Raw genomic sequence first — 10,049 nt, forward strand, 5'->3', positions numbered from 1 at the left:
AGAATCACCGAAGCAAGACAGAGGACGGCAATAGTGGGTCACTAAGGTCACCTTCCTTAACTGAACTTCTTTATAAACCTCCTTTTGGAAATAGAAACATTATGTAGTATATTCTTGTATTCCATTGTAGGACTACATTTTGTAATTTTAATATCAATATGTATACTAGATAAATTTAAGTAAATATCCCAGTTTTGCCATTATAAAGAGATTTTCTTCTTGCAAAGGACTCTCATCAGGGCCTCTTTCATGTCTCTGTTCCTTAGGCTGTAGATGAAGGGGTTCAGCATGGGAGTCACCACAGTGTACATCATGGCCATGACAGTCTCCTTCACAGTAGAGTTATTAGTTGATGGACATATGTAGAGACTAATAATTGTCCCATAGAACAGTGACACCACAGACAGGTGGGAGCCACAGGTGGAGAAGACCTTGTGAATAACCTTGGTAGAAGAAACCCTTAAGATGGAAGAGACAATTTGAATATAGGACAAAATGATGAGTAGGAATGGGATGACACTAACAAGCCCTCCCAAGATAAATATCATCAATTCATTAATATAAATGTCAGAGCAGGCCAACTTAAGCAGGGCAGATATGTCACAGAAAAATGGGGGATCACGTTGTCCTTGCAAAATGACAATCTAGCCAAGAGTAGGGTGTGCAGCATGGAATACAGCAAGATAAATACCCAGGACAGCAACACCAGACAAACACAGAGACTGGGGCTCATGATGCTGGAGTATTGAAGAGGTAAGCAAATGGCTACATAACGGTCATAGGCCATGACCAGAAGAAGGAAAATTTCCAGACCTCCAAAAACCATAAAAAAGTACATTTGCGTCAGACAACCCACATAAGTGATGGATGGATCTTGGCTCTGCATGTTCTGCAGCAACTTGGGCATTGTGACAGAGGAAAAGCAGAGGTCAGAGAAGGACAAGTTGCTGAGAAAGAAGTACATGGGCGTGTGAAGTCGGGAATCCAGTAGAATGAGGATGAGGATGATGAGGTTCCCCAGGACAGTGGTGAGGTACATGGCCAGGAACAGGGCATAGAACAGGTGCTGGTGCTCTGGGGGGATGTGCAGGCCCAGGAGGAGGAACTGGGAGATGACAGTTTGGTTGTTCATTGTCATTCTTCCTTTACAGTATCTTGATGAGAAAATATCAGTGTCCCATAAAATTCAAAAAAAAATTTTGTATTCAAAATTCAAAATATACACACCAACGCACATATATATCAATATAAAAATATATTCTACAACAACTAGTCTAACAGTCAATCATAGTACTTATAATCACAAATTTGAAATGTCTGTAATCAATGATTTTTATCAATTTCTCTTCAGTAGGTTACCATCTTCCTCCCTTTTCCTAGAGAGTTTTATCTATGCCTTTTCTTCTAAGATACAAAATTGGCTGTTGCTACCTTCAGCTACTTGCTCTTCCTGAGTGACTGTTTATTATTCATTTGTATTTTCTTGTTTGTTATTTTATATACTGATGCTCTTGAAGAATTTGATAAACTTCATCATCACTCAAGAAAAACATCATTCAGTGCCTTAGCTTACCATTTCAAACACGGACGTGCATGTCTCTGTAACATCCACATTTGTGTTCCATCGTTAACCGATCATGTTCTTTCCATTGCGTGTATGACAGGCATCGGAGACTCAAAATCTCAAAGGGAAATTAGTCACTTCACTTTACTGTCTCCTAAATCATTCCTCATTCTACTCCTACTCCAGTCTGCCATAGTAAACGAAATTCAGGTTTTAATTAAAGATCTGTGAATTTAGATCCAAACATGTTTCTTACGATGATGCTGTCATACGGTATCCAGTGTCTCTCCTGCTATTTCATTCATTCCTCTCTGTGGATTATACTAAAACGTGAGGGCCATATCTTGTCTTTACCAGAATACAGACTCAGTTCATGTCCATGTTCTCATGCCTCTGACCCTTCTCTTCTTCAACATGCTCCATCAACACTGTGACATTCTAACAGAGGAGTTCCTTCGTATCTTTCCTGATTCATTTTTCAGATTATCACCGTTGCTCTGAGGATAAGGACAGAGTTCCTATCAGGGACACAAATATTGTTTCCTTATCTCACAGGTGCCAGTGGCACATCCCCACATGGTCTCCCAGTTTTTTTCTTATGGTTCAATTCCGGGGTAAATCTTTTACCTCCCACATTTTAACACTTTCCTCCCCTTGCCTAGCACTGCCTCCCCTCTGTTCCCTTCATCTGGTTCATCTTCACTCTTATGTCAGGCATATTGCTTTTCACATACTCAGCTTCATCTGTTCTCTCTCTCTATACCAGTGACACATCCAGCCATGTGTCTTAGCATCGGAGACATTTCCTATGCACTTAGTACTTGATCCCTTCTTTATTTTCTTCTACATCACTCCTCAATTTACTGCCACTGCAGGCTGCCATAGTACAGTAAAAGAAATTCAGGTTTGAGTCAAAAATCTGTGAATTTAGATCCAAACATAAATCCTCCATCAATTTTAAACTCTCTGCAGGAAAGGTCACACATGGCTTCATTCTCTTTGTTTGTTTACAATCATTCTTAATCTCCATCTAGGGCCAGCCCCTGTCATGGTGCATTCTATATCCTAGTCACATACGTGTACACACACACACACACACACACACACATGCATACACACAAACATGTTATCCTGTGATTCTGGAAAACACTGACTAATGCATCTATTGAATATATCAAAGTTGACAGAATGGGAAAAATATCAAGACATCCTATAAGTGTCTGTGAAATGCTACAACCAAGTCTAACTGCTTGTACCATAGACTTACAGTGTCTAATGCAACTGAACTCACACACTTTGCACACTTACACATTGTGAGTGGGTGTTACAGAGGGAAAAACCACGCACCATATGCCAATAATAAAGCTCTCCTTATAAATCCCATCTGGCCTCAAGTGTGCAACATCCCTCTCTGTGCACTGAGCACTGGGGTGACGGGCAGGTGTCGGATGCCCAGTTTCTGCTTCTCCTGTAAATGAACAGTGCCTTTGTGTTATGTGTGCGGGTGTGCAATGATCAGAAGCCAGAGAGATCACCATTAACTACCGGCCAATGGACTTCACACCTTCGTTACATGTTAAGCTCACGGTTCTCAAACGAAACATCACATAATTATCACAAGGGCTGTTTCTAATGTTTGGTACACCTGCATATCATCTTGGATTCTGCAGAATGACAGAGTGGTCATCACTGTACATTTACATAAACACCTAGATTATGTTAATGTCACCCTTGATGGACTGCACTTAGGAGCACTCACATACCATGTCAATAACAGAAATCTGTGAACTTGTACAAATAAAAATAATCATCATCTTGGTAGGACACTAGTTCAGAGTCTTAAGATCTCACAGGTGAAAGTAGATTAAACAAGCCTTCAGCACTGTAGCACTGAACTCCACTGCACAGGGCTGCTCTTGGGCTGAAATTATGTGATACTGAGAAAAAAATGTAATGAGTAATTGTAATGAACCCAAAAATATGAAAGGGGTTACATGATGACCATGAAACAAATACTTGTGCAGTGTAGTTAAAGAAACAGAGAAAAGAAGAAGATCAACATACCTGAACTGTCCTGTCCAACACAGGGATTTCATGTGGATTGACAGCCAGACAGCGGCTTGTGTTCCTGACTGTAGCCAGCTCTGCTGAGATGAGTCACAGTTTCTGGGTCAGGATCCTGCCCACCTTTGTGTTATTTGCAAGCACAGGTTCTAGCAGCATCTGTACCCCCACTTATCTGCACCATCCCTACTCTCACCCCTCCCCACAGCCCTGCTGCCATCCCTGGGCCCTATGTGCTCTGCATCTCAGAGGAGTCCAGGTCCTGTGTAACTCATTAAAGTCACAGTAATTACTCTGGACCTTTCCAGGACCAATTTACCTCTGGGACCTCTAGTGGAGACCAATTATAGTTACTGATCAATATTTCCTACACTTAGGGGAAAGTAGAAGTTAAAGAACAACAACCAATAAAACAATTTCAAATAGGAAAAACAGCAAATCAAGTCTGGAAAGATACATACAGAATCTCTGTTCAGGCAATGAACAGGCTTTTGTTGACTGGAGCCCACTTTGTTAGGGGGGAAGGATGAAGGGTGACTGAAAACTATCACATGTTTTTAGGAAACATTTTGTTTGCTAATGTCTTGAAGTGTCTCCCCCAGCAAAAATTTGCACAAGAAGCCGTCATACCTTTTCTATTTTGGGTTGTGAGCCTAGCCTTTAACTGCTGAGCCATCTCTCCAGCCCATCCTAGAGTAGTTGTAAGCAGAAGGAGACATGGAAAACCAGACACATTGGGAAGGCTTCCAAGGACACTACTCAGTTCTACATGACAGACTACCTGCAAGAGGACTCAGGACAGATATACAACATTCTAGAAAAATTAACATTTCATCAGTCAACATTCTATGCTTGCCAATATGTGAAAACAGGAGGAATATGGCAAGCAGATGGCATGTTTAACGCTTCCTCGAGCCAATATTAAAGCAGTCCTTGTTCCCATGCCTGTCCGTTCATTTTGTTTTCTTACCTTTCTATGAAAATGTAATTGTGTCTACTACCACCAGTACTGCACCCCCAATCCACATCTGTGAGGTTACTTTATAATTCCATGTTGTATGTGTTCACCATCGATCATGGGGCCATAGGTGGCATTTATTACTCTTTCCTTCAGGACAATTTCCTGAACTTTACAGCTATCAAAAGCATAACTTTTTGTATATAATAAAGAAATATAAACTTTCAACCCTAGGGAATCTTTATCCTTTTTGTTCTAATCTTTCCTGGGTTCTTAAAGATGCTTAACTTTTGTCTTTGTGTGTGGAAATAGTAAATGGGGTCTGAGGGTGTGTTCAGGGTTTAGACCCTGTGCGGCCAGCTCTGGTGGTATAGAACAAACACATGTTGCTTGCTCATCAATTGCTTTCAATCACTCCAAGAAGAATCCTGATCTTCGCTCTGTGTTTCCATGACATGAGAAGCAACGGTGGTTGGATGTTGGGCTCAGGTTCCAATTCCGTCATCCCTAAGAAGTTTCATGTTCACTTTGTGAGTGTCATCAAATAGCCTCTGTACTTTGATGTTACTCAAAGCAATCTACCGTGCATTTTAGAACCATTATTCATTCTCATCTCCCGATTCCTGTGCCTGTCCACCATTATTCAGTCTTATCTCCCGATTCCTGTGCCTGTCCACCATTATTCATTCTCATCTCCCGATTCCTGTGCCTGTCCACCATTATTCATTCTCATCTCCCGATTCCTGTGCCTGTCCATGCATATTCTCATATCCAACTGTCCACCTGAAATTTCACTCCACTTTATGTTCTCACAGATTTTCCTATTCTTGATATTTCATGTGAATATATGTTCTTCATGGATGGCTCTATTAGCATGTTTTCAGTGTTTTTGTAGTTTTATGTTCCAAAAATTAATATTTTGCTGCCAAGTATTATGTAATTGTACAGATATTTACTTAGTCATTGGTCTATGGCTCATTCCACTCTGGGAAAACGATAAATAACAGTTCTCTGAATTTTAATATGTGATCATTTGTCTGACTCAATTATTGTAGGTATATACCTAGCCTCATGGTAATTCTACTGCAAAATGGATTTTACCGTTTTAATTTTTAGCTTATTTTAAAGTGAAAGGTATTTTTAGTTTTACCAGCCCACAATGTAGTTGGACGCCTTGTGGCATTTTCATCTATAGTTTGTTAAGCATCTGCTCAATGCCTTCTCTACCCCATCTTTCTGCCCCCACTTCTGCTTTCTCCCTGCTGCAACTCAGTATTCACTCTTATGCTTTCATGTCACATGCACTCTTTTCCTCCTACATTCCTCCTTCAAGGTCTCCATTTTCCTCTCTCACAAGTCATTTTTTATATTCCTGTCATCTACACACATGTTCACATAATACAAATATATAAGGATTATTAACAGAGCTGCAGAGATGTTTCTGTGATGAAGACTACTTGCTGCTCTTGCAGAGGATCCCGAATCCCTTTCCCAGCACTAATGGGGCAGCTCACAATCATTTGTAATTCCTTTTCCATGAGATCCAACACACTTTTTTAGCCTCTCTAAGCGAACAGGCTTGTATGTGTTGCACTATTTACATATGTATGGGCAAAATATTTATGCCCATAAATATTTTTTTTCAAATTCATCAATGGGTTGATAGTTCATGGGTGCTTCTTCTCTGTCATGTCTAGAAGACACTGTCTTGCTTCGAGATAATGTTTTCCTGGTTGTTGTAGTTTGTCCTCCTTTCCAACATGTCGCCCTAGCCTTGGCTGTAGTGGCTCCACTGAAGATGCAGCAGCTGCGACTGGACATGCCAAATCACATGCTCTCTGCACTTTGGCAGTTGTGATACCTGTAATGTTTTTATGTGTTGCCAAAAAGGTTCTTTTTAAATATAATTTTTATTTATTACCTTTTACTTACTTTGTATCCCACTCTCATCCCCTCCCTATCCTGCCCTCTCCCTCATCTCCTCCCATGCCCCTTCCCCATTCCACTGATAGTGGAGGTCCTCCTCCCCGTCCATCTGACACTAGCTAGTCAGGTCTCATCAGGACTGTCTTTCATAGGCTTCCTCTGTGGCCTGGTCAGTCTTTTCCCCACTCAGGGGGAGGTGATCAAAGAGCCAGCCACTGATTTCATGTCAGAGACAGCCCCTGCTCCACTTATTAGGGAGCCCATTTGGAGACTGAGCTGCCACGTGCTACCTCTGTGAAAGGGGTCCAGATCATCTCCATGAATGGTCCTTGGTTGGAGTATCAGTCTCAGAAAATACGCCTGGGCCCAGATTCTTTCATTTTGTTGTTCTCAGTGTGGAGCTCCAGACCCTTCCAGGTGTTTCTATCATCCCCCTTCTTTCCTAAGAGTCCCTGCACTCTGCCCAAAGTTTGGCTATGAGTCTCAGCATCTGCTTTAATACCCTGCTGGGTAGAATCTTTCAGAGGCCCTCTGTGGTAGGCTCCTGTCTTCTTCCTTATTTTCACTTTCTTCTGATGTGTATCCCATTTGCTTTCCTGAATGAAGATTGAGCATCTTACCCAGAGTCCTCCTTCTTGCTTAGCTTCTTTAGGTGCACAGATTTTAGTGTGATTACCCTATATTATGTCTAATATTCACTTATTTATACAATGTGAGTATATACCGTGCGTGTCTTTCTTCTTATGGGATACCTCACTCAAATGATGATCTTTTCAAGTTCCCACCATTTACCTACAAATTTTATGATTTCCTTGTGTTTAATTGCTGAGTAGTAGTCCATTGTGTAAATGTACCAATTTCTCTATCCATTCCTCAATTGGGGGACATCTGAGTTGTTTCCAGAGTCTAGCTATTATGAATAAAGCCACTATGAACATGGTTGAGCATCTGTCCTTGTATACTTGAGCATCTTTTGGATGTATGCCTAGGAGTGGCATAGCTGGATCTTGAGGAAGCACTATTCCTAATTGTCTGAGAAAGCAGCAAACTGATTTCCAAAGCGGTTGTACAAGTTTACGTTCCCACTAGCAATGGAGGAGGGTTTCCCCTTTCTCCACATCCTCTCCAGCATCTGTGTCACTTGAGTTCTTGATCTTAGCCATTCTGATGGGTGTAAGGTGAGATCTCAGGGTCATTTTGATTTGCAGTACCCGGAGGAGTAAGGATGTTGAACATTTCTTCTTCATTTATTTATTTATTTATTTATTTATTTATTTATTTATTTATTTATTCATTCATTCATTTATTTATTTATTTATTTATTTATTTATTTATTCATCCATCCATCCATCCATCCATCCATCCATCCATCCATCCATCCATCCATCCATCTATCTATCTATCTATCTATCTATCTATCTATCTATCTATCTATCTAAATTACAGTTTATTCACTTTGTATCCCAGCTGTAGCCCCTTCCTTCATTCCCTCCCAATCCCCACCCTCCCACCCTCATCTCTGCCCAATCCCCTCTCCAAGTCCACAGGTAGGGGAGGTCTTCCTCCTCTTCCATCTGACCTTAGCTTCTCACGTCTCATCAGGACTGGCTGCATTGTCCTCCTCTGTGGCCTAGTATTTCTTTAAATGTTTCTCTGCCATTCGATATTCCTCTATTGAGAATTCTCCGTTTAGCTCTTTACCCCATTTTTTAAATTGGATTACTTGATTTGTTGTTGTTTAACTTCTTGAGCTTTTTATATATTCTGGATATTAGCCATCTGTCAAATATAGGGTTGGTGAAGATCCTTTCCTAGTTTGTAAGCTGTAATTTGTTCTGACAACAGTGCCCTTTGCTTTACCGAAGCTTTTCAGTCTCATGACGTCCAATTTATTGATTGTTGCTCTTAGAGCTTGTGCTGTTGGTGTCTGTTCAGGAAGTTGTCTCCTATACCAATGAGTTCAAGGCTCTTCCCCACTTTTTATTCTAACAGGTTTAGTATGTCTGGTTTTATGTTGAGGTCTTTAATCCACTTGGACTTTAGTTTTGTGCAGGGTGGTAAATATGGATCTATTTGCACTTTTTTATATGTAGACATCCAGTTAGACCAGCACCATTTGTTGAAGATGTTGTCTTTTTTCCATTGTATGGTTTTGGCTTCTTTATAAAAAATCAAGTATCTGTAGGTGTGTGGGTTTATTTCTGGGTCGTCTATTCAATTCCATGCCAGTAGCATGCCGTTTTTATTATTGTTGCTCTAGCGTATAGCTTGAGATCAGGGATGGAGATACCTCTAGAGGATCTTTTATTGTAGAGGATTGTTTTAGCAATTCTGGGTTTCTTGTTATTGCATATAAAGTTGAGAATTTTTCTTTCAAGGTCTGTAATAAATTGTGTTGGTAACTTGATGCGAGTTGCATTGAATCTGTAGATTGCTTATGGTACGATGACCATTTTTACTATGTTAATCCTGCCAAGCCATGAGCATGGGCGATCTTTCCATGTTCTGATATCTTCTTCTATTTCTTTCTTCAAAGACTTCAAGTTTTTTTCATACAAGTTTTTGATGATGAGGGTTGAGAACTACACTTATCTGGGTATAAGGGTGAGTGTTTAGCATGCAAGCACAAACTATGTCAATTTAGGAAAGTGGCACTAGTAGGTTCTCCTCTGGGCCCTAGGACTACCTATGTTTGAGTGCCAGACATGAAATCCTTCCTATTGTTTGTTCTTACTCCCAAGATAAAATGCCACTATTTTTCTTTATTAATTACACTTTATTCACTTTGTATCTCTCTTGTGGTTCCCTCCCTCCTCCCATCCTAATCCCTCCTTTCCTCCACCCTCTGCCTGCATGCCCTTCCTCAAGTCCACTGATAGGGGAGGACTTCTTTTTCTTCCTTCTGATCCTAGTAAATTAGGTCTCATCAGGAGTGGCTGCATTGTCTTCTTCTGTGGCCTGGTAATGCTGCTTCCCCCTCAGGGGGAGGTAATTAAAGAGCAGGCCAATCAGTTCATGTCAGAGACAGTCCCTGTTCCTATTACAATGGAACCCACTTGGGTACTGAACTGCCATGGGCTACATCTGTTCAGGGGTCTTAGGTTATCTCCATGCATAGTCCTTGGTTGGAATAGCAGTCTCAGGAAAGACCCCTGTGCTGATTTTTTGGTTCTGTTGCTCTCCTTGTGGAGTTCCTGTTCTCTCCAGATTGTACTGTTTCCCACTTCTTTCCTAAGATTCCCTGCACTCTGCCCAAAGGTTGCCGATAAGTCTCAGCTTCTGCTTTGATAGTCTGCAGGGCAGAGCTTTTCAGGGGTCCTCTGTCAGGCTCCTGACTTGTTCCCTCTTTTCTCCTTCTTCTGATGTCCAGCCTCTTTGCCTTTCTGGATAGGAATTGAGCATTTTAGCACGAGTCCTCCCTCTTGATTAGCTTCTTTAGGTGTTTAGATTTTAGTAGGTTTATCCTATATTATATGTCTCTATGAGTGAGTATATACCGTGTGCATCTTTCTGCTTCTGGGATAGCTCACTCAGGAT

At 41.0% G+C, this 10,049-nt stretch overlaps 1 protein-coding gene across 1 annotated transcript; it reads right to left on the reverse strand.

Annotated features, from left to right (window-relative positions):
- Positions 1 to 200: 200 nt before the first annotated feature.
- Positions 201 to 1,138, reverse strand: LOC129675165 (olfactory receptor 1468-like). Its single transcript, XM_055605173.1, is given in 2 exon segments — positions 201 to 610; positions 613 to 1,138. Coding segments are annotated over 2 exon segments (936 nt in total).
- Positions 1,139 to 10,049: the final 8,911 nt, after the last annotated feature.

Source organism: Psammomys obesus, unplaced genomic scaffold (genome assembly GCF_907164565.1).
Source record: "Psammomys obesus unplaced genomic scaffold, mPsaObe1.curated_primary_1811, whole genome shotgun sequence".
Lineage (NCBI taxonomy): Eukaryota > Metazoa > Chordata > Mammalia > Rodentia > Muridae > Psammomys > Psammomys obesus.